The sequence below is a fragment of the Elephas maximus genome, chromosome 23 (assembly GCF_024166365.1).
Source record: "Elephas maximus indicus isolate mEleMax1 chromosome 23, mEleMax1 primary haplotype, whole genome shotgun sequence".
In the NCBI taxonomy this organism is placed as follows: domain Eukaryota; kingdom Metazoa; phylum Chordata; class Mammalia; order Proboscidea; family Elephantidae; genus Elephas; species Elephas maximus.
In genome coordinates this window covers 3451703-3476714 of record NC_064841.1, presented here as the reverse complement: position 1 = coordinate 3476714, position 25012 = coordinate 3451703, and the positions used below count along the sequence as shown (strand labels likewise).

General features: G+C 45.4%; 1 protein-coding gene and 1 pseudogene across 1 annotated transcript; both read right to left on the bottom strand.

Moving 5' to 3' along the window:
• Positions 1-200: 200 nt before the first annotated feature.
• On the bottom strand, positions 201-5084 carry LOC126066219 (collagen alpha-2(I) chain-like). Its single transcript, XM_049867090.1, has 4 exons — positions 5051-5084; positions 1428-2108; positions 1308-1353; positions 201-1271 (listed from the first exon to the last, which is right to left on the bottom strand). Exons 1-4 carry the CDS (start codon positions 5082-5084, stop codon positions 254-256), a joined length of 1779 nt encoding a protein of 592 aa, XP_049723047.1. The 3' UTR covers positions 201-253.
• An 18490-nt stretch (positions 5085-23574) lies between these two features.
• Positions 23575-24344, bottom strand: LOC126066535 (nucleophosmin-like; annotated as a pseudogene).
• Positions 24345-25012: the final 668 nt, after the last annotated feature.

Sequence of the window (25012 nt, the reverse complement as noted above, 5' to 3'; positions counted from 1 at the left end):
CGCCCCCAGGGCTCCCTAGTTAGGGTTCGCAGACCTTCCTCAAAGGCCTGCAGCGGCGGCTTCAGAAACCCCGTGGCACACGCGCCCCTCACCCCGGCTGGCTCTCGCCTCCCCGGCCCGTCCCCACCGCGCGCGGGACCTGGCACCTGCCAGGGGACCTTGGCGACTGTCGCCGGCCGCGGCCTGACGTCCCAGCCAGCAGCCTGTGCGGGTGGAGCTGGAAACCCTGCCGCCCTGGGTGGGAGCTGGGAGGTCACGGCACCCCAGAGTCTGCGCGGGTCCGCTCTGCGTCCCTGTTCTCGGCAAAGGGGAAGGTGAACCCCACGGGCTCCCAAGGGCGCCCCGAGAGGCCCGGATCCCGGAGTGGGAGTGACGCCCCCGAGAAGCCCGGATCCCACAGTTGGAGTGACGCCCCCCGAGAAGCCCGGATCCCGGAGTGGGAGTGAAGGCCCCCGAGAAGCCCGGATCCCGGAGTGGGAGTGAAGGCCCCCGAGAAGCCCGGATCCCGGAGTGGGAGTGACGCCCCCGAGAAGCCCGGATCCCGGAGTGGGAGTGACGCCCCCGAGAAGCCCGGATCCCGGAGTGGGAGTGAAGGCCCCCGAGAAGCCCGGATCCCGGAGTGGGAGTGAAGGCCCCCGAGAAGCCTGGATCCCACAGTCGGAGTGACGCCCCCAAGAAGCCCGCATCCCGGAGTGGGAGTGACGCCCCCGAGAAGCCCGGATCCCGGAGTGGGAGTGACGTCCCCAGAAGCCTGTGGCTCCCGGAGTGGGAGTGACGTCCCCAGAAGCCTGTGGCTCCCGGAGTGGGAGTGACGCCCCCGAGAAGCCTGTGGCTCCCGGAGTGGGAGTGACGCCCCCGAGAAGCCTGTGGCTCCCGGAGTGGGAGTGACGCCCCCGAGAAGCCTGTGGCTCCCGGAGTGGGAGTGACGCCCCCGAGAAGCCTGTGGCTCCCGGAGTGGGAGTGACGCCCCCGAGAAGCCTGTGGCTCCCGGAGTGGGAGTGACGCCCCCGAGAAGCCTGTGGCTCCCGGAGTGGGAGTGACGCCCCCAGAAGCCTGCGGCTCCCGGAGTGGGAGTGAAGGCCCCAGGAGCCTGTGGCTCCCGGAGTGGGAGTGACGCCCCCGAGAAGCCTGTGGCTCCCGGAGTGGGAGTGACGCCCCCGAGAAGCCTGTGGCTCCCGGAGTGGGAGTGAAGGCCCCAGAAGTCTGTGGCTCCCGGAGTGGGAGTGACGCCCCCGAGAAGCCTGTGGCTCCCGGAGTGGGAGTGAAGGCCCGAGAAGCCTGTGGCTCCCGGAGTGGGGGTGAAGGCCCGAGAAGCCTGTGGCTCCCGGAGTGGGAGTGACGCCCCGGAGAAGCCTGTGGCTCCCGGAGTGGGGGTGAAGGCCCGAGAAGCCTGTGGCTCCCGGAGTGGGGGTGAAGGCCCCAGAAGCCTGTGGCTCCCGGACTGGGAGTGACGCCCCCGAGAAGTCTGTGGCTCCCGGACTGGGAGTGACGCCCCCAGAAGCCTGTGGCTCCCGGAGTGGGAGTGACGCCCCCGAGAAGCCTGTGGCTCCCGGACTGGGAGTGACGCCCCCAGAAGCCTGTGGCTCCCGGAGTGGGAGTGACGCCCCCGAGAAGCCTGTGGCTCCCGGAGTGGGAGTGAAGGCCCCAGAAGCCTGTGGCTCCCGGAGTGGGAGTGAAGGCCCCGAGAAGCCTGTGGCTCCCGGAGTGGGAGTGAAGGCCCCAGAAGTCTGTGGCTCCCAGGTTGGGAGTGAAGGCCCCAGGAGCCTGTGGCTCCTGGAGTGGGAGTGAAGGCCGGCTCCCAGAGTGGGAGTGACGCCCCCGAGAAGCCTGTGGCTCCCGGACTGGGAGTGAAGGCCCCGAGAAGCCTGCGGCTCCCGGAGTGGGAGTGACGCCCCCGAGAAGCCTGTGGCTCCCGGAGTGGGAGTGAAGGCCCCAGAAGCCTGTGGCTCCCGGACTGGGAGTATCACCCCCAGAAGCCTGTGGTTCCCGGACTGGAAGTGACGCCTGGGGACCCCGGGAATGCGTCTGCTCTCCATTCCAGCTCCGCTTGCGAAACGCAGGCCCGGCCACGGGCAGCTTTTGCACAGCTTTTAGTAAACTGGGAAATCCTGTCGCTAAAAATAGCCTTAGGCCGAGAACTTTACAGTGGTAATTCGATTCTGGTTACAGCGATTAGCCTGAATGGATGACCTGAAGCTCACTCACTTTTTTTCTCTGTGATTGTAGCTAGAAATGCCCACATTTTTCTCAAACACAAAGGAAAAACAATGTACTGGTCTGAACAACTGTAATCTAGAGTTGGAAGGTAAGGCCTTGAGAGTGCATCACATTTCACTCCTACCAGGTTTTTATCCCCTGCTCGAAGCCCTGAGACGAGGGACGAGAAGTGTCATTACCTTTCTCTTACATAGCCAGTTTTAAGACTGAATATATTGAGAAACGCTTTCCCAAGACAGTGTAATTCTGGTACTGGCTAAACACTTCACCTTCTTGAACATAACCTCCTCCACCTTTCCATCCTGGCCGCTTCCACGGAAACTTCTCTCCCCAGTGCTCAGGTGAAATATTTAAAATACTGTAACAAACTTTTCAGGTATCCTCAGTTTATTTAAAAACTAATGTCTAGTGTGCCAGTTCCCTGGTTTTGTTGATCTACCATGGTTATGTAAAATATCACTTGGGAAAGCTGGGTTAATAGTACAAGGGAACGCTGCTATTTTTGATACTTACTGTGACTCTTAAATTATCTCAAAGTATAAAGAAAAAACTGATCGATAATGTGTTTCACTGAAGTATTTGGCATCAGTGAAATCACCAGTTATATTTGTAGTGATTTAAGAGTAATATAATTTATTTGTAAGCTTTTTTAAAAAACTTTTTTATTGTTCTTTAAGTGAGAGTTTACAAATCAAGTCAGTCTCTCATACAAAAATTTTTATACACCTTACTATATACTCCTAGTTGCTCTCCCTGTAATGAGAGGGCACACTCCTTCTCTCCACTCTCTATTTTCGGGTCCATTCAGCCAGCTTCTGACCCCCTCTGCCCTCTCATCTCCCCTCCAGACAGGAGCTGCCCACGTAGTCTCACGTGTCTACTTGAGCCAAGAAGCTCACTCTTCACCAGTAACATTTTCTATCCCATAGTCCAGCCCAATCCCTGTCTGAAACCTTAGCTTTGGGAATGGTTCCTGTTTTGGGCTAACATAAGGTCTGGGGACCATGATCTCTGGGTCCTTGTAGACTCAGTCAGATCATTAAGTCTGGTCTTTTTATGAGAATTTGGGGTCTGCATCCCACTGCTTTCCTGCTCCCTCAGGGGTTCTCTGTTGTGTTCCCCGTCAGGGCAGTCATTGGTTGTAGCCGGGCACCATCTAGTTCTTCTGGTCTAAGGCTGATGTAGTCTCTGGTTTCTATGGCCATTTCTGTCTCTTGAGCCCATTATTACCTTGTGTCTTTGGTGTTCTTCAAAGAATATTTCTTAATGGAAAGCTTTCTCCTTTTAAGGGGTCTTCCAGCATGCTTCTCCAATAGACTGACTGGTGAGGTATTGATATCTTTTATATTTTTACTCTCCAGGTCCCTGACTGTGGAGTCCCTGGGTGATGTAAACAGTTAAACATTCAAAAGGTTGATGGTTTGAATATATCTAGACACACCTCAGGAGACAGGCCTGAGGATCTGCTTCTAAAAGGTCACAACCTTGAAAACCCTAGGGAGCACACTTGGGGTCGCCGAGTCAGAATCCACTTGAGGGCAACTAACAACAACAGGTTCTTGATAAAGCCAAAAAAGTTAACAAACATGGAAGGGAGGAGTAGAGGGGATCTCTTTTCTCCAGCAGGTTACCTCTCTACTCCTAACATTGCTTCCCAGGGCCCTGCCCCTCCCGGGATCTGGCAGTCAGTTACAGAAGAACAGAACTACCAGAGCAATTCCACAACTGCTGTCACTTCCCACTGACTTACCCCCTAATAATATCCAGTAGGTGTGGATGCTTTACTAGGCCTGCCTCCAGCACTTTATAGAAGCATTTCCTTATCAGCAGTTAGTTAAACTGCCAGATTACTTTTTTAAAAATCCATGACTATCTGGAGGCTGGAGAGCAGTGGGGTTAGTGGTTCTGGTCCACAAAGTTGTCTAAGGACATGGATTTAAATTATATATATGCATGTGTGTGTGTGTATTTATATGATTCTATCCTATCTTTTTCAGAGTCAAATTCCAGGTAAATCCTGTAGTGGAAAAACTGTTATTGTTTCTAAGGTATTTTCTGAGGAAAGTTGTTTTCCACCTACCTACTTCCAAAAATATCAACATTAAAATATGGGAAAACTAAAAACTAAGAGACATAAAGGACCCCCAGTTAGGAAAAGTGAAGCACACATTTTAGTTACAAAAAAGCATTATTGGAAGTGAGTCCAGGCACGTTCCATTAGGAAGTGAAATGATTAAGTTCTTTGTCGGTCTAAGAAACAATGGGATAGTAAGTCTATAATTGTTGTTAGTGCCCTCAGTTGATTCTGATTCATAGCGACCCCATGTGACAGAGTTAGGACTGCCCCATAGGGTTTTCTCGGGAATACAGGTAGTCCCTGACTTAAGACAGGTTTGAGTTAAGATGAACTGCGCTTTCAACCATCTGTTTGTTTTGGAACATCTTATTGTTAGTAATATGTATTATATACAACGTTGCAGCCTGTAATTTGTTGATGTTATCATTCTCAGATGTTCACTGGCAGATGTTTGTCATGTTTACAACCCCAAAGACAAAGATCAGATTTATAAAGATACTGATAATGAAAGGCAATAATAAAGAAAACTAAATATATATATATATTTGACTTACGTCAGAATCAACTTACAATTTGGAATGGAACCCCATCGTAAGTCGGGGACCACCTGTAATCTTTACAGAAACAGATAGTCTTTCTCCTGGAGAGCCGCGGGGTGTCTTCAAACTGCCAAGTGTTTAGTTAGCAGCTGAATGCTTAACCATACCACCAGGGCTCCTTTAGGTTTGTAATTCCGTATATTCTTTTTCAACAGACTGAGGTCCTGATAGTAGACGGTGAGTTCCTCCATGTCTAGAAGGAAATCCAATGATAACTGAAGTTATATTTCTACTGTTTGAACAACTGCAGGCTTCAGATGACAATGGGGAGACAAGTGGAATTATCAGTGGCCTTTTTTTGTGGGGGCTACTGAGAATCATCTTCCTGATGCTGAAATACATTCTCATTCCCTTAGGCTCTGCAGCCTATCAGGGAGCATGTCTTTCATTGTTACTTAAACTTCAGGTGCTTTTATCCTAAAATCATTTCATTCATTTCTTCAGCCATCAGTTACTCACCAATAGACCACAAGTATTTCCCAACCCTGCACTGTAATTTAGGCGAAGAGTAAATGAAGCATAAATTCCTACCTAGAAGGAGACATAGAAGGAGCTACCTTCTTCATAGAGAGAACAGTACACATAAGGAAGAATGCTAATACGGTGACCAATAAGTGAAAAAGCTGTCAGAAAAGAGATAAGTCATCATGGTTAATGTCGCCGGGGACAACCTGTAACCTTAAGTTGCTAATCAAGTTTCTGTTGGCAGCAGAAACCCTAGAGTGTGTGACGTAGCTCTGAGCTGTTTGTCACTTAGCCCTCTGGCAGGTTTACTTCCACGCTCACTCTCCACACACCTGTCTGGCTGCTGTCATCATTGGAAGTTGACTCACCCTGAAAGTGACTTCCTTGTAATTGGCGCTTAGGCATACAGTGCTTGGATGAAGTCTCTTGGTAGCACTGACTTTGGCATTTATGACCCCTAGCATACACTGTGACACAGGATTCCATGTGGTTATACATTGTTGCTTAATGGCTTCTTGGGCGTATGTCTTGACTCCTTAAAAATGGGACCGTTTTAGTATTTGCTTTGCATTTTCCATCATACCTGGTAGATGCCGTGTACATAGTAGACACTAAACGAGAACTTGTGAACTGGATTGCGTGCTTTTCTTAGTGCTTTGCATAGGTAGCCTGGCCTTGCCCTTTCCTTTCCACCCATTCTCAAGTGTCTCTTCTACCACCACAGCCCTTTTTTCTCAGTAGAGAGGTACAGGGCCCCCTGTTCTCTCCATGGTACTTTGTAGCAGATCATCCATGTTTCCACTTCTGTTCCCTTCTGTGTCATTCTCCAGTCCCTGGAGAAAGACATTATGCTTAGTAAAGTGGAGAGTCAGCAAAAGACAGGAAGACCCTCAATGAGATGGATTGATCAAGAGTGGCAACAATTGAGAGGATGGCGCAGAACCAGGCAGTGTTTCGTTACGTTGTACATGGGGTCGCTGTGAGTCAGAACTGACTCGACAGCACCTAACAATAGCCCACAACCTCTCCTCCATCAGGCATGGGCTTCAGAACAGGAGGGTTGTTGGAATTTCTATAATCAGAGAGTTGTGGCAGGAGGAAGGGGGCCCATGGAAAACAGTATGGTGTGAAATGTTTTGTTGTCTGGCACAGGCGAAGTGTCTGGGATAGTTTCTGGAGGTCTGTCCAGAAACTGGGCATGTACACTTGAGGGGTAAGCCTAGTGCCGATTTGAAAAACTGAACTGTAAAGCCAACGAAACTGCTGGTTTGTTTTTAGAGTCGTTGAAGATAATATTATCTAGTCCAATCTCTTCTTTTTACACACAAAAATTAAGGTTCAAAGAGGAGATTGCAAATAAATGGTAGATAATATTCACTGATTTGCATATAATTCAGTCAAGCCACCCTGGGATGGATTCATTCTTTACGGTATTTAATGTCAACTCTTGGCCAACTAGTCTTGGTTTTAGTCAGCAATTCAAGAGTAAGGAGACAGCTTGTCCACAAAAGAGATCACATCAAGGGTGACTTTGGTAGGTTAAACAGTGGCCCTCAAGATATCCAGGTGTACTACTCTCTGGAACCTCTTACTACGGCTATGTCCTTGCAAGAAGGCGGCAGAGGGAGGTTTGGCCCAGGAGAAGGCAGTGCGACCACTAACGCAAGACGTTAGGCTGCTGGCTTAGAAGATGGAGTTTCACTTTTCATTACTGATTGAATTGACTACATTATTGCCACTCTGGCTATCTGTGAAAAAACAGTAAAAATATCGGGTGGTTTACCTAACAGCTCATGTAAAACACCTGGTCCTGGTGAAAGATCCCATTCTCCTGAGTCAAAGTAATTTCCTCCTCTCTCACTTGGGGTGGGTCTGTGGAACACAGTGACAATTTGTGGACATATTGTTGTTATTTGCCTTCAAGTTGGCTCTGAATCATGGCGACCCGTGTGCAACAGAACAAAACATTGCCTGGTCCTGCACCATTTTCATGATCATTGCTGTGCTTGAGTCCATTGTTGTAGATGCTGCATATTTTTTTTTGCGCCTTCCAATCTAAGGGGCGCATCTTCTAGCACTATGTCGGACATCATTCTGTTGTGATCCATAGGGTTTCACTGGCTAATTTTCAGAAGTAGATTGCCAGGCCTTTCTTCCTAGTTTGTCTTAGTCTGGAAGCTCCACTGAAACCTGCCTACCATTTGAAATGATATCTGAAATACCAGTGGCATAGCTTCCAGCATCCTAGCAACATGCAAGCCACCACAGTACAAGAGACAGACAGATGGTGCTAACAACATACCCAGACGTCTATATCTGGAAGGACAGGCACCATGCTATCAACTCTGGGGACAATAATGAGATAGTGCTGGTGGAGGATTGGGGAATATGGGAAGGGGCTTTCACTCTTTGTATAGTTTTCTGTCGCAGTGCTTCTCAAACTATAGGGAAGGAATGGTTCTTTCCACCCAGTATGAAATGATACTTTGGTAACATCTAAGAAAAATGAATCACTCTAAAAATGGAATTTTAAAATACATTGAAAAGGCAAGCCTCAATTGTTCATTACTAGATTCAACGGACATAAGATTACTCCATCAAATTGCTATAAAATTTTCTAAACGTTTATTCTCAATTTCTGTACTTAACTGAGAACCGGTTAACAGTTCAGAGATCAGTGCCAATCCATGGCCCACATGTTGACTGGAATTACTATTGGATTTTTTTTTTTTTACACTGAACATATATTACTTGTATGATTGCAATGAATTATTTTGGAAAAAAAATCTAATTCAGCCTGATAATAATAAAAATAGGTGCCAAGTACAAAAACTCTTCAGAAGATAGAGGAGTGAATTTCATGGACAAAGAAGGTGACATGAAGGGGGTGATAGGTCATCTGAGTTTTCAAGGCCACGTAGCCATCTCTCAGGAGGATGGGCGAGAAGAGTGTTTTTAGACCGAGGGAAAGCCGGAGCCCGGCAGGGAGGTAGCAGATGACTGGGTATTTTGAGAATCCTAGTGGACATCCTGCTTCTTTAACTGCCCAGCAGTTCCTCTTCAGTTTTCCCTTTGGGACCCAGAACGTCTCCATTCTCAAAGTATGTGGTTTGGGTGGGCTGACCTCTTCCTCAGCTTGTGAGCTAATCAGCCTCTCCCTTCTCCTTGACCTCTCATAGGACTCTTTGCTGGAACCACTATGAGGGGAGAGGAGAGATGGGCTCGTTCCTTCTGGGCTTGCCGACAAGAGTACGCAAGCCTACAGCTACTGACTGCCACCCTATCGTGGAAGAGAACTGGCTTGAGAATGGAGCCAGCACAGAACAGAGCCCAGAGAGAGAAACTGGATCCAGTGACTTTATTTTTTACATTCCTGCTTGTAGCCATACCCTAAATTCTACCCCTGGGATTTTCAGTTATGTGAACCCATAACTTCCTTTTTATTTATTGAATCTTAAAACCCACCTTAACTGAAAGACTAATACATTGAATTTTATGCTGTGCTAGAATGCTGTGTGTGTGTACGTACTAGGGATTAATGTGGTTACAGAGGTGGGAAGCGGCTAGAATAGGAGGGACTGAGAACAGGCCCTCATTTCAGGAGGACCCCAGGAACTGTAACCCAGAAACTCTAATATTGAGAACATATAGTTACTCAAGCTTTTCCAGCTGTTTTGTTTGTATTATTATTTATTTCCCTCTAACGATCACACAGCAATAACACTATTATCTAATGTATAACCCATATTCAGCCCCCAGTTTCACAACAACGTCCTTCACAGACTGCGCCCCCACCCCAGGATCCAGCTAAGGATCGCACATTGCATACAGTTGTCACTTCTTTTTAATCCAGAACAATTCCCTAGTTGCTTCGTTTTGTTTTTTATATTTTTCAAAAGTCCAGGCCAATTGTCTTGCAGCATGTCTCTCATAATTAGATTTAAGTTAAACATTTTTGGCAAGAATATCCCATAGGTGAAGCTCCATAGACACAGCCAAACTCCCCAAGGGACTGAATTCCTGGGCTGAGGGCTATGGGGACCATGGTCTCGGGAAACATCTAGCTCAAATGGCGTAACATAGTTTATAAAGAAAATGTTCTACATTCTACTTTGGTGAGTAGCGTCTGGGGTCTTAAAAGCCTGTGAGCGGCCATCTAAGATATGCCACTGGTCTCACCCCTTCAGGAGCAAGGGAGGATGAAGAAAACTAAAGACAAGGGAAAGGTTAGTCCAAAACACTAAGGGACCACAACAACCATGGCACAGCCTCCTCCAGACTGAGTCCAGTACAACTAGATGGTGCCCAGCTACCACCACTGACTGCCGTTAACAGGGATCACAATAGAGGGTCCCGGACAGAACCGGAGAAAAATGTGGAACAATTCTCACACACACACACACACACACACACAAAACTTACTGGCCTGACTGGAAAAACCCTGAGATTACTGCCCCTGAATACCATTTTAGCTCAGTAATGAAGTTACTCCCGAGGTTCACCCTTCAGCCAAAGCTTACACAGGCCCATAACACAAAATGAGACTAAAGGGGCACACCAGCCCAGGCACAAGGACTAGAAGGCAGGAGGGGACAGGAAAGCTGGTAATAGGGAACCCAGGGTTGAGAAGGAAGAGTGTTGACACGTCACGGGGTTGTTAACCAATGCCGTAAAACATATGTGTACTGTTTAATGAGAAGCTAGTTTGTTCTGTAAACGTTCATTTAAAGTACAATAAAAAAAGGGAAAAAATTTAAAAATGGACCAAAAAAAAAAGAATATAGGTGATGTTGTGGCCTCCATACTTGACCCCGAGGGGCACATTTACTGTTCTCTAATTTTGTCCAATTATTGGTTGATTTTGATAATTTGGTCATGGTGGTGCCCATTAGATTTCTTCATTGTAAAGGTATTTTTACCCCTTCATGATATGTCATTTGTGGGATGACTCCTTGAGAATAAACAGCATTCTTAATATAGACATTACATACATTGTTTCAAATAAGAAAAATAGGCCATAATGAAATTTTGTAGAGCTGGAAAGAACTATTTCAACAAACCTTTAGGGAGTACCCACTGAGCTATGTTATTCTGGGTAAGACTAGAGTGGGGAAGACCAACCAGTAAACAAATAGTTACAGTGCAACAAATATTAAAAGAAAGGAAAAATACCACAGAAGCATACGAGAGAGTAACTGTCATCCAAAGACCACCTTAAATGTTAGGAAATGGAGGGCCAGAGATACGAAGTAACTTGACCAAGATGTTAGATCTAGCAGCAGAGGTGTTTTTTCTGGTGCCCAGTTCAGGGTTCTCCTCATGACAGCACTCCCAGGCTCCACTGTAATCCTGCTTCTCCAGGACAAGTAGCACATTTACTACAATGAAAACAACGCATGAGACTTTACTACCTAACTGAAAGGACAAGGTGCTTCAGAGGAAATTGTATCTGGGCTGACTTATGTACAGGGCGACGTTAAACAGGATGTAGTCTCGTTTTGCCACAGGGAAGTGTCTTCTTACACTACACAACCGGATGTTACTCATCTGCCACACCACAAAATTACCACAGAACAAGTTTTTTCTTTGCACAAATCAGGAAACAATCCAGAGGTTATTTGCTACTCAACTATTCACAGTTGATACCGAATTGCCTTACAGTTTACAGAGCGCGTTCGTATCCTGAGACTCCGAACAGCAACCCAGTTACCCCTTACAGCGGGAAGCAGAGACCAGAAGGAGGTGCTGTCCGGGTTACTAACACCTCTGCCCTTAGATATAAGAAGTACACAGTTCTACTGACACTCGTGGGGTCGCCAGGGGTCTGGCTGACTGGACAGCAACTGGTTTAATGTGCCTGCTTTTTTAGGAAAGACCAACAGGACTACAGCAGCCTCAAAACCCCAGTGGGACCTGGGGGTCAGGTGGTCCCAGGCAGTTCTGGCGCCTCGTAGGGTTTCTCCTGTGCCCAGCTTTGGACCTGTGGACAGTGAAACCCTAACGTCTTCTCCTCCCCGGGCTGCGGTGGGAGCCCGAGAGAAAAGAGGGAAGGAGAGACGCCGGCAAAACTCCGTCTGCCCCTTGCCAACGCTTCCCGGAAGCGCCGGTCACCGCCGAGGGGATTCTGACCGAAGGCCCGGGCGCCATCTGCCCCGTCCTGCCCTTCGCCCTTCACCAAGGCACCTCACGACAGCCCGCTAGCTGGGGGACACAGGGCTTTCCTTCAGAGAGGGATGATGGCGGCATTTACAACGTTTACGGCAAGGCTCCGTGATGACGGCTCAGTCGCCACAAGCGCCTGAGGCACCACGGCCGAGCCTCCAGACGCGGCTCGGGGGACGACGGCGACGGCGGAGGCTCCAGGAGACGCGAGGCCTTCACAACCGTCGGGAGAGAAGCGCGCATGCGCCGCGTCCCTCTTAGGGACCTCTGACCCCGCCGGCCGCGAGGTCTGACGGGAAAGGCCGCCCACAAGCCGGAAGGACAGCCCGCTCGGGTCGCTGTGCGCACGCGCGGCGCGCCCTCCCGTCGCATAGCCGCGGCCGCACGTCTCCCTCCGCCTGCCTCCGGTGCCGGATCTAGCTCGCCGGCCTTATCCGTCCGTCGGCCTTTCACCCACCCTCGGCCGTGACGTAAGCCTCCCGATCCGCGCCCGCCGGCGTCGGCCTCTTGTGACGTAAGCAGCAGAGTCCGCTGACGTGCTGGGCGGTGGCTGGGGACATTTCCCGGCTGCGGCCGCTCCTCCCCGGGGCTGCACCGACGGGGGCGGAATCCCTTGTGATTTCCCGACGCTTGCAATTGGCTCTTTGAACCGTGCCATTTCCTAATAAGGGCGCAAAGGCGAGAAGGGCTCAGCCTAGTGACTCACCGTCCAAACGGGGAGTTCTGCTAAAAGGAAACGACTGCAAAATGTGTGTTTCGGGTTTATCTGGAAGCGTATGGCTGTTGATTGTGCCCGTCGTATAAACGGGGAGGAAGTAGAGTGACAGCCGTAGAACACCTTTACAGTAAAACCTGGGAAACCAGAGCCTGTGTGAGGCTTCTGTCAAAGCAGAAAACCTCAGATATTTTCCACTAAAATGATTACTGCAGCCTAATACACACCCTCTGAAAGCTGGACGCTGTGAGAGGGACAGAATCAGAAAATTATTGGTATTGCAGCCCCAATACCAGGAAGTGCAGATGTGAGAGCCGGTTCCAAGTATTAGAGTCGGAGATGAAGGCTGTCTTCTACTTCCTCTCGCTTTGATTCTGTGTGTGAGTGCTTTCTGCCCGTGGCCGCTGTGCTTTGAGTATTTCTTATGCTTTACGTTTTTGCCTTTTTTGTTCTTTTTTTTTTTTACCTGTAAATTTTTTCCAGTGAAGAACAACACCCATAAATTTGGAGGACGGTAAGAGATACTAATAAACTCCTTTATTTTCATTAAAATCTGGCAAAGCACACTTTTTTCCTTCCCTTGAGAGGTTTTACTGTTCTTAGTTATCGCTTTAGCTGTTTGTAATTTTGATACACCTTATTAGAATTTTCATAATTCACTCCTTCATTTCTTCGAATTTCTTTCCTTCAAAATTTCTTGTTTGCCCAGAAAATAAAGAAGTGTTTCATGACTTAACACCATCAATGTGTGTACAAAAGCAAATACATTTTTTTCACGTGGTTTTTCCCTTAAATATTTTACTTCAGTGTACTAATTTTATCATATAATGATGTTGATAGTTTTTTTCTTTTCGTTTGAGGTATCATGTTTTTTGAGAAAATAAGTTCCTTAATTTCTATAAGAACATATATTTTTTTTCTTTTTTAAAAAAGCTTGTTCCTTCACAGCCATGGATAAGAGAGTGAGAAACTTATCTCTGAAAGAAAAGTTTGACGTTGTCAGAATGATAGTGGAAGAGAAAAAGACTGTCAAGGAAGCTGTAATAAAGTTCAAGTGCGGCAAATCACAAATTTACTCAATTATGAAAGAAAAGGATAAAATAATTGAAAAATACATGAGCGGCACCAATGTAAACATCAAGAAAGGAAGGGATGGAAATTATGCAGAAATCAACAAATCTGTTTTTGAGTGGTTTCTTCAAGCCTCTGCCAAAAATGTTCCCATTTCAGGACCTATCCTGCAGGCAAAGGCGAAGGAAATGGCAAAACTTTTAAAAGTGGATGGATTCTCAGCATCTAACGGGTGGCTTCAAAGCTTCAAAAAAAAACATGGGATCATTTGCAATGTAAGAAAATGCTTTAAGAACTGTGGTTTCTTATTTGGCAGTGGTGATAGTGAACAAAATGAAACAGTTACTGAGCCTGATAACGTCACGCAGATTCAGGATGCAGTAAGTGACATTTATAGTGCTGGTTCGGAAACCAGAATCACTGCTGCAGCTTGTATTGATATTGACAAAGAGATTGCCACAGAAATGGACGATATAAACCTGCGAGAAGTGGTGGACTCCCAACCTAAAGATGGCGATGATGAAGATGGTGAAGACCTGCCCTTAGAGGAGCCTGAGCCTTTAAGTCAAACACAAGTTTTCAACTATATAAAGGCTTTGAAGGAATTTGGAAAAGTTAAAGGAGACCAAGAGTTTTTTGATAAGGCTACGGATTTGGAAATTTGTTTCAACAATTTCATCAAAAAAACAAAACAAGCTAAACAGTTGACGTTAGATGTTTTTATTAAGAAGTGACTTTTACCCATACCTTTGTTTTAACAGTAGATGCACATATGTGCATATCTGTGTATAATTTGAATAAACATACAAATTGTGAAAAAATGGTTTCATTTCTTTTCCAATCCTATAAAATCAAAAAGAAACACTTTCTGGGTGTTTATGAGGTAGGATTCTGGATAGAGAGAGCAATAGAAAAGTAAGACTGTACCCTGTCAAAGGCAGAAAACTATCGAGACCCCAAAAAACAAGGCAGTCCCCTCGAGTTCCAGCTCTCACAGGTTTCACTGTATATGGAAGCAAGGATAAGCAGCACCTAGTTTGCCTTGATGAAATTACTTTTAATTTTCCTTTTGACTGTCCAGGAGTAGCATCTCCAAGCCTGTGTATAAAACAGGGTTTTGAATTTGTTCGTTCTGGTTTGAACTCTTGCTGAGAATTTGCATTTCCACCCCAGATACACTGAATCAAAATCTACATTTTAATAAGATCCCCAGATAATTCTTATGTATTACCTGGGGGTCTTGTTAAATGCAGATTCCCAGCAGGGGTTTGAACAGAATGAACTGGTTCGAAGCTGTCTCTGGCTGGCTTCTTTAGAGAAGCAAAACCAGTGAAGTGTGTATGTATACATAGAGATTTATCTCAAGGAAATGGCTCACGCAGTTGTAGGGGCTGGCAAGTCTGAAGTCCCTGGGTCAGGTGTCAGGCTAGAGGTTTCTTCTGCTCACGTAGCTGTAGGGGCTGACGAACCCAGGATCAACAGGTGCAGGATCCAGAGATAGCAAAAGTCCATATAGGATACATCCCCAAGGAAACTCCCTTTCAACTGAGTGGCTGGTAGTAATAGATCTCATCACGGAGGTGATTACATCACCGCCAAACTAAGTCATAACTGCCAAACCTCTGAGAATCATGGCCCAGCCAAGTGGACATGCAACCTTAACCATCACAGAAGCTCCAGAATAAAAACCAGCTAACGAGGTGTGAAGAGTGGTTAATTGTTCTGAAAGTTAATTGAAATCCAAATAAAAATCTAAGGTGTATCTGAAGTAAATCAGAGAATTTAAACTTGTAAGGTCTGAAGTTTCAGTCTACATTTTACAGATAAAGAAATAGACCCAAAGATTTCTGTAACTTGCCCAAACCAAAAAAAAAAAGTGTTGCCATCGAGTTGATTCTGACTCATAGTGACCCTATAGGACAGAGTAAAACTGCCCCATAGGGTTTCCAAATAACATAGCTGTGGGTTCTACAAAACTCAAGAAATAGCATTTCTAATCAATCCCTAATCAAACGTATCTGTGATGCATTTTCACAAATGATTTGTGTCTTTTTTTTTTTTTTTTTAACAGAATAAACCGTAGCTTTAGCTGCCCCAAATAATAAAATGGGCTGTCAGTGCTTCCAGGCCACATGGCCACCCTAAAGACTTCAACATGGTGACACCTGTTTCCAGTCTTGCCAGTGGATGTCGTTATTCTCGTTCCACACTTGGGGAACCTGAAGCACACAGGGTCACTTGACTAAGATTATACACCTTCAAGGAGGCTGGGCTTCAGCTCAACCAGATTGGCTTGCTCTTTCCAATTCCCTAGTCTCTGCATGAACATGTAATAGGGAATTAATATCTAATTAAAACTGAATAATAGAATTCACCAAAATACACTAATAAACAAAAAACCTAACCCAATCCATTGCTGTCAAGTCAATTCCGACTCATAGCAACTATAAAGGACAGAGTAGAACTGCCCAATAGAGTTTCCAGTGGTTGGTAGATCCAAACTGCCAATCTTTTGGTTAGCAGCGGAGCTCTTAGCCACTTTGCCTCCAGGGCTCCAAAGATATATGAATACAAACTGACAAATACGCTCTTTTATTAACAATTTATTTGTTTGGTGTTTGATGTTTATCTTATACTGCCTGGGCAACAGTAACTTATGTAGAAATTGGGAACATATTTCATATTTTGCTAAGGCATTTGAGATACTCCTGAAGTTTGGTTTATGTTTCTGTTTCCGATCTTGAAAACAAATAACTTAAAAATAATCCTTCATTTTATGACATTTTGTAGCTAGATAGTGATAACAGAAAAAATGGTACACTCTATGATCTTAAATCCAAACATTTCTGTCAGGATAAATTGTTCCCATAATGTCCTCCCATCTCCCAGTGCCGTCGAGTCGAATGTCCATGTAATGTTACATGTTTACCCTGAAATCTACAATTCAGAGAAGCATTGTTATTCTATATTGTTCTGTTGTTCAAAAATTCTACCTTTCAGGGTGGTGGTTTGGTGCTGGTTTAACTTTTTTTGATCTTACACCTCACCATAAATTGGGAACCTGAATCCCAGGATGACAGAAACACAAAGCTTGCTTATTCCCAGGAGTATTTGATACATTTATAGAACTTTATTATTATCCTTACCATGTTGTTGTTGTTAGGTGCCATCAGGTCGGTTCCGACTCACAGTGACCCTATGTACAACAGAACGAAACATGGCCCGGTCCTGCGCCATCCTCACAATCGTTATGCTTGAGCTCATTGTTGCAGCCACTGTGTCAATCCATCTCGTTGAGGGTCTTCCTCTTTTCTGCTGACCTTGTACTCTGCCAAGCATGATGTCATTCTCCAGGGACTGATCCCTCCTGACAACATGTCCAAAGTATGTAAGATGCAGTCTCGCCATCCTTGGCTCTAAGGAGCATTCTGGCCGCACTTCTTCCAAGACGGATTTGTTCGTTCTTTTGGCAAACAAAAACCAAACCCGCTGCCATCGAGTTGATTCCGACTCATAGAGTCGTTCTTTTGGCAGTCCATGGTATATTCAATATTCTTCGCCAACACCACAGTTCAAAGGCGTCAACTCTTCTTCGGTCTTCCTTATTCACTGTCCAGCTTTCACATGCATATGATGCGATTGAAAATACCATGGCTTGGGTCAGGCGCACCTTAGTCTTCAAGGTGACATCTTTGCTCTTCAACACTTTAAAGAGGTCCTTTGCAGCAGATTTATCCAGTGCAATGCGTCTTTTGATTTCTCGACTGCTGCTTCCGTGGCTGTTGATTGTGGATCCAAGTAAAATGAAATCCTTGACAACTTCAATCTTTTCTCCTTTTATCATGATGTTGCTTATTGGTCCAGTTGTGAGGATTTTTGTTTTCTTTATGTTGAGGTGCAATCCATACTGAAGGCTGTGGTCTTTGATCTTCATTAGTAAGTGCTTCAAGTCCTTTTCACTTTCAGCAAGCAAGGTTGTGTCATCTGCATAACGCAGGTTGTTAATGAGTCTTCCTCCAAACCTGATGCCCCATTCTTCTTCATATAGTCCAGCTTCTCGTATTGTTTGTTCAGGATACAGATTAAATAGGTATGATGAAAGAATACAACCCTGACGCACGCCTTTCCTGACTTTAAACCAATCAATATCCCCTTTTTCTGTCCGAACAACTGCCTCTTGATCTATGGAAAGGTTCCTCATGAGCACAATTAAGTGTTCTGGAATTCCCATTCTTCGCAGTGTTATCCATAGTTTGTTATGATCCACACAGTCAAATGCCTTTGCATAATCAATAAAACACAGGTAAACATCCTTCTGGTATTCTCTGCTTTCAGCCAGGATCCATCTGACATCAGCAATGACATCCCTGGTTCCATGTCCTCTTCTGAAACCAGCCTGAATTTCTGGCAGTTCCCTATCGATACACTGCTGCAGCCGTTTTTGAATGATCTTCAGCAGAATTTTGCTTCCGTGTGATAATTAATGATATTGTTCTATAATTTCCACATTCGGTTGGATCACCTTTCTTGGGAATATGCATATATATGGATCTCTTCCAGTCAGTTGGCCAGGAAGCTGTCTTCCATATTTCTTGGCATAGATGAGCAAGCACCTCCAGCGCTGCATCTGTTTGTTGAAACATCTCAATTGATATTGCATCAATTCCTGGAGCCTTGTTTTTCGCCAATGCCTTCAGAGCAGCTTGGACTTCTTCCTTCAGTACCAGTGGTTCCTGATCATACGACACCTCTTGAAATGGCTGAATATCGACTAATTCTTTTTGGTATAATGACTCTGTGTATTCCTTCCATCTTCTTTTGATGCTTCCTGCGTCGTTTAATATTTTCCCCATGGAATCCTTCACTATTGCAGCTTGAGGCTTGAATTTTTTCTTCAGTTCTTTCAGCTTGAGAAACGCCGAGCGTGTTCTTCCCTTTTGGTTTTCCACCTCCAGCTCTTTGCACGTGTCATTATAATACTTTATTTTGTCTTCTCGAGAGACCCTTTGAAATCTTCTGTTCAGTTCTTTTACGTCGTGAATGTTTTTGCTTTAGCTGCTCAACGCTCAAGAGCAAGTTTCAGAGTCTCCTCTGACATCCACCTTGGTCTTTTCTTTCTTTCCTGTCTTTTCAGTGACCTCTTGCTTTCTTCATGGATGATGTCCTTGATGTCATTCCACAACTCGTCTGGTCTTCGGTCACTAGTGTTCAATGCGTCAAATCTATTCTTCAGATGGTCTCTAAATTCAGGTGGGATATACTCAAGGTCGTATTTTGGCTCTCATGGACTTGCTCTGATTTTCTTCAGTTTCAGCTAGAACTTACATATGAGCAATTGATGGTCTGTTCCGTAATTGGCCCCTGGCCTTGTTCTTCGATGATATTGAGCTTTTCCGTCGTCTCTTTCCACAGATGTAGTCAATTTGATTTCTGTGTGTTCCTTCTGGCGAGGTCCATGTGTATAGTCGCCATTTATGTTGGTGAAAGAAGGTATTTGCAATGAAGAAGTCGTTGGTCTTGCAAAATTCTATCATTCGATCTCCGACATTGTTGCTATCACCAAGGCCATATGTTCCAACTACTGATCCTTCTTCTTTGTTTCCAACTTTTGCATTCCAGTCGCCAGTAATTATCAATGCACCTTGATTGCATGTTCGATCAATTTCAGACTGTAGCAGCTGATAAAAATCTTCTATTTCTTCATCTTTGGCCCTAGTGGTTGGTACGTAAATTTGAATAATAGTCGTATTAACTGGTCTTCCTTGTAGGCGTATGGGTATTATCCTATCATTGACAGCGTTGTACTTCAGGATAGATCTTGAAACATTTCTTTTTGACAATGAATGCAACACTATTCCTCTTCGAGTTGTCATTCCCAGCATAGTAGACTATATGATTGTCCGATTCAAAATGGCCAGTACCAGTCCATTTCAGCTCACTAACGCCTAGGATATCGATGTTTATGCATTCGATTTCATTTTTGACGATTTCCAATTTTCCTAGATTCATACTTCGTACATTCCAGGTTCCGGTTATTAATGGATGTTTGCAGCTGTTTCTTCTCATTTTGAGTCGTGCCACATCAGCAAATGAAGATCCCGAAAGCTGGACTCCATCCATGTTATTAAGATCAACTCTACTTTCAGGAGGCAGCTCTTCCCCAGTCATCTTTTGAGTGCCTTCCAACCTGGGGGCTCATCTGCCAGCACTATATCACACAATGTTCCGCTGCTACTCATAAGGTTTTCACTGGCTAATACTTTTCAGAAGTAGACTGCTGGGTCCTTCTCCCTAGTCTGTCTTAGTCTGGAAGTTCAGCTGAAACCTGTCCTCCATGGATGACCCTGCTGGTATCTGAATACCAGCTTCCAGCATCACAGCAACACGCAAGCCCCCACGGTACGACAAACTGACAGACACGTGGGGGATCCTTACCATACACAGTATTGTAAGACCAAAAAACCGAAACCAACTATCTTAATTATCTAGCACTGCTTCAAAATACAAATAAGTAGATGACTTTAACAAAGAGAAATTTATTTCTTCACAGTAAAGTAGGCTAAAAGTCCAAGTTCAGGGTGTCAGCTCCAGGGGAAGGCTTTCTCTCTCTGTTGGCCTTCTCATCAATCTTCCCCCAGACTAGCAGCCTCTCTGCACAGGGACCCTGCGTTCAAAGAATGTGCTCTGCTCCTGGCACTGCTTTCTTGGTGGTACAAGGCCCCCCACTCTCTGCTTGCTTCCTTTTCCTTGCTTGTGAGATAAAAGGTGGTACAGGCCACACCCCAGGGAAACTCCCTTCACATTGGATCAGGGATGTGACCTTAGTAAGGGTGTTACAATCCCACCCTAATCAGAAAATGGTGGAGAAGCACACAGTTCTGGGAATCATGGCCTAACCAAGTTGACATATATTTTGGAGGGACACAATTCAATCCATGACATCAACCAACCAAATAACCAGAAAAGCAAGAATATTGCTGGGGATTGATTTTATCTCTGTGGCTTAAAAATACAAACAAAAATAATGATATTTCTTTAAACTGTCAGCAACAATGCTGACATTTTTCCTGCTAGGTCTGTAAAATACGTAGTCATGAAATAACATCATTTCCGGAAAAGATACGCTGATCAGCTGTTATCGAGATGCTTGGGGGTGCATTTTACTAACATCTGCATTCACGGGATAAAGGTTGAAACAGGGACTCAAAGAACAAGGTTTCATAACTTTATCCTTCCAATCCTACAAGAGAGAAGGCAGTTTGAAAGGAAAACACTGGCAAGGCTGTACGTGTTCTGTTGCCCTGAGGCTGTAATAGAAAACGGCAAGTGGGATAATATTTATGTACAGAGACTACTTCCGATTTTTTGGAAAAACGTTATCCCAAAACACTGTGCACTTCCGTTCTGCAGACGATTGGGGTATTCCTGGAGAGTGAATCTATTCATTCATGTTGGTAAATACTCTGTTCTAGTTACTACTGCTATGTAACATATTGACCCAAATTTAGCAGGTCGAAGCAACCATTTGACTGTGTTCATGGATTTTGTGGGTCAGGAATTCAGACAGGACATAGCAGGGATGGTTTCTCTCTCTTCCTTGAGGTCTTGGTCCTTATCTCTTGGGCTGGAATGACTCCAAGACAGGAGAGCCTACACATGGCTTTTTATTTATCTATTTTTTATTCTGATAAATATGTGTGTAACATTTTCCCTTTCAACATTTTTTACAGGTAGCGTTCTGTAACAGACTTGTGACAGAATTACCGAATACTACGTTGTTCAACCGTCCCCACTCTTCATTTCCACAGTTTTCCTCACACTTAACAGAAGCCAGTGTCCCTGAAGCAGTGAGTCCTCCTTCCCCTCTCCTTCCCACCTGCCCCTGGTAACCACTAAACGTTGGTCTCTATATGTTTTGCTCTTCTAGATAGTCCTTAAAGTGGATTATGCAGTATTTGTCCTTTCTTGACTGACGTATTTACACTGGCTTCTTCATGCCACTTGGCTTCCTGACAGCTGGTGTTCTCAGGGCAGTCAGACTTCTCAGGTGGCAGCTCAGGGCTCCAAGTGCGAACGCTGTGGTGAATTAAACAGACGTTGCATCGTCTTTTACGACCCGGCTTCATATTGCACCCGCTGCAGTCCACTGGCCCGATCTGTCGCAAGCCTGCTCATGTTCAAGTGCTGTGGCCCTAGACCCCCACCTCTTCCTGGGAGGGTGTCAGAAAACTGAGGGCCACGTTTTTAAACTGCCAGCTGTCTCATACTCATATCCAACTGTTAAAGAATTTTCCTTTATAGATTTTTTCTCAAAGTGAATACAACATATTCCTAAAATCCCCTCTACGTGTTCGAAGACCACTGAAACCGCCATGCAATGATTTCTTATTTCTCAGTGGAAGCAGATGGAATTAACAGACGGTGGCTGTTGTTTTTAAAGGAGCCCTGGTGGTGCAGCGTTTAAAGCGCTCAACTGCTAACTGAAAGGTTGGCGGTTCAAAACCAGCAGAAGTCCCATGGCAGAAATATGTGGCAGTCTGCTCCGTAGAGATTTACAGCTTTGGAAACCAGGGGGTCGCTATGAATCAGAATCCACGGGAGGGCAGTTTTTTTTTTTTTTTTTTGGCTATTGTTTTTAACAGTTTGCTGGTATCTGTGTGTTCCTCCCAAGAGCTGAGCCTGCAGAGGGAGGAGAACCTGTAATCATCTCTGGAGAAAGGCTTTCCATTCAGAAGTCTTGCTTGTTTGCTTACTTTTATTGCATGTTTGTTCTTTGGATGTACACGTCTCTACAGATAGACTGAGAAGACCACCTGCCAGTCTATCAGTAAAAGGGGCTAAAATGTCCCTCAGGGCCAGGACGAGGGGGAGGCCAGTGAGGCACTTGCTCTAGGTGCAAAATGGTTTTGCTTTTTAACACTTTGTTTTTTCTTTAATTTTTGTTTTTATTTTTTATTATGCATTAGGTGAAAGTTTACAAATTAGTTTCCCAGTCGATAGTTTGTACACAAACTATCCCACGACCTTGGTTTTATTCCCCACAATGTGTCCGTACTCTCGCCCTTTCCGCCCTGGGTTCCCCTTTTTCCTTTCCTCTTGATTTGCTACTCCTTCCTGCATACTCATCTTAGCCTTTGGGTAAATGCTGCCCTTTTGATCTCCTATAATTGATCTTTCTAAGAAGCACATTCGTCTCGGGTGTTACTGTTTATTTTATGAGCCTGTCTTTGGTTTGTAAAAGGTGTTCTCTGGGAAAGGCTTCAATTCCAGTTCAGAAGGGCGTCTTAGGGCCACAGTTTCTGGGGTTCCTTCACTCTCTGTCAGACCAGTAAGTTTGGCCTTTTTTGTGATTTCGATTTTTCGTTCTATAATTTTTCTTCAATTCTGTCCAGCACCCTCTGTTGTGATCCCAGTCAGAGTGCTCAGTGGAAGTAGCCAAGCACCATCTAGTTCTTTTGGTCTCAGGGTCATGTAGGCTGTGGTTCATGTGGTCCGTTAGTCCTTTGGACTAATTGCTCCCTTGCGTGATTTTCATCTAGGTGCAAAATTTAAAGGGGAGCTAAAAAAAACCCTCAGTATTCAAGATAAATATTTCAATGCCCTGAGAAGCTGTCCTGACCAATGAACTGTATCTGAAGTCATTCCTGATCCTGAATTGTAACCTGGTACTTCCCTAACAAACCACATAATTGTGAGTATTGTCTCTGAGTTCTGTGTGGCTTGACTGACTTTTTTACGCTGGCTTCTTCATTCCACTTGGCTTCCTGACAGCTGGTGTTCTCAGGGGAGTCAGACTTCTCAGGTGGCAGCTCAGGGCTCCAAGTGCGAGCACTCTGGCGAATTAGACAGACATTGCATCGTCTTTTACAACCCGGCTTCATATTGCGTCCACTGCACTCCACTGGCCCGAGCCGTCGCAAACCCGCCCAGTCCTATGCCATCCTCGCGATTATTGCCATCCCCACCATTTCCATGTATCTGACCACTGCTATTGTGTCCTGTCATAACCTTCCAGACATACTTAAAACCACGCAAGGGGTAGAGCTCCGTCTTTAAAAACTGAATGGGCATTTTGGACAACACATTCTTGGCAAAAGACCACAGACAACGTTTATTAGACACGGTAGGGAACATTCTCACCCTGCAGTATAAAAGGACAGCCAGATAGCAACTGTTACAGAAACAAGGTGGAAAATTTTAACAAACCGTTTAAACTAGTTTTCTTAAAGAGACTTCCTCCCCTGCCAGAGACCGTGAATACCTCCTGGTCAATTCTTCACATAATTGATGAATTTGGCTTCCACTCTGGGAAGAGAACCACCTTTTTCTGTGCTTGCTTGCATTTTTGCTTCAGTGTCTTCTACAGTGCTAAGTCCTTTTGGTATTTTAGGAGATTTTTTTCCTGTTTGTTTTGAAGGATTCTTGACCTTTTTATTGAAGGATCATTGGTGTTGATGGTTTTGAACCTTTTCCATTCTGGTTTGGTTTTTGTGCATTTTGGGCTGGGGTATCCTGTATAGATTTCTTCACTGGGCCTTTTTCTTCATCGTCAAAATCATCATCATCTTCACCTTCATCATCATCGTGAGTCATCCTCATCAGCAGCCAGTTGTACTGTTTTTTGTGGAACCTTGTCACCACCTGCCGGGGCAAATCACTTTCCTGATCACCCTCGTCTTCATCAGCTGACCCTGCATCTCCCTCCACGGAACTGTCCACTAATACACACAGGCCCTGAGCCACACCTCTACCCTAAGACCGCAGGTGGTGTTATTTCAAAGCCCCCAAGGGACACTGCTGGCTGAACAGACATTTTCAAAGTTGTCAGTGTTACTGTAACTGGACTGCCTTCCTAATTCATCGCCTCGGCTTCAACAACATGCAATTCATCCTTTGCACCAGCCCCTAAACTGACTGTTCTTAAAGATAACTGGTGCGCGTTTTCATCATTACCCACCTCAAAGTGATGATCCTTGTCGGCCTTTAGCTCACAACTGAAAAGATAGCTTTGGGGCCTCATGTCCATTAAATCTTCCATGGGGTGGTGGCACGCACTTAAGCGGGCAAGGAGGATGGAGATAAACCACTACTGCTGCTGAGAACAGTCGCAAAGACAGGATCACGCAGGGTTTTTCGCTATGTTTGACCCCATTGTTGCAGCCACTGTGTCAATCCACCCCATTGAAGGTCTTCTTTTTTTTGCTGACCCTCTACTCTACCAAGCATGATATCCTTCTGCAGGGACCGGTCCCTCCTGATAACATGACCAAAGTACATGAAATGAAGTCTCTCCATCCTCGCTTCTAAGACTCTACCCCTCCTCAATGCAGTTACCTAGGGACCCCTGGGTACTTTTCCCTCGTTTTTTGAAGATTTTATCTCCAGGCTCACTGCCACTGTCTCTGAAGTGACTCCAGATTTCAGGGTCCAAGTAGTGATCTTCCAATAGCCAGGCTTCCTGTTTCCTTTACCTCCTGTCCTCCAATAATCATGCCCTTTCCCTTGTAACATCACTCACTCCCATGACATGCTCTGACTTTGTCATCATCTCAGTCTGACTCTGACTACCATTTCCAATTTTTGCTGCTCATTTCTTCTAGCAGTTCTTCAATTTTCTCCTTACCAGTTTAAATTCCATGATCAGTCATTATAATCACTTCCTTGCGTCACTCTCAATTCCCAGCTGAACGCACTCAGGATAACATG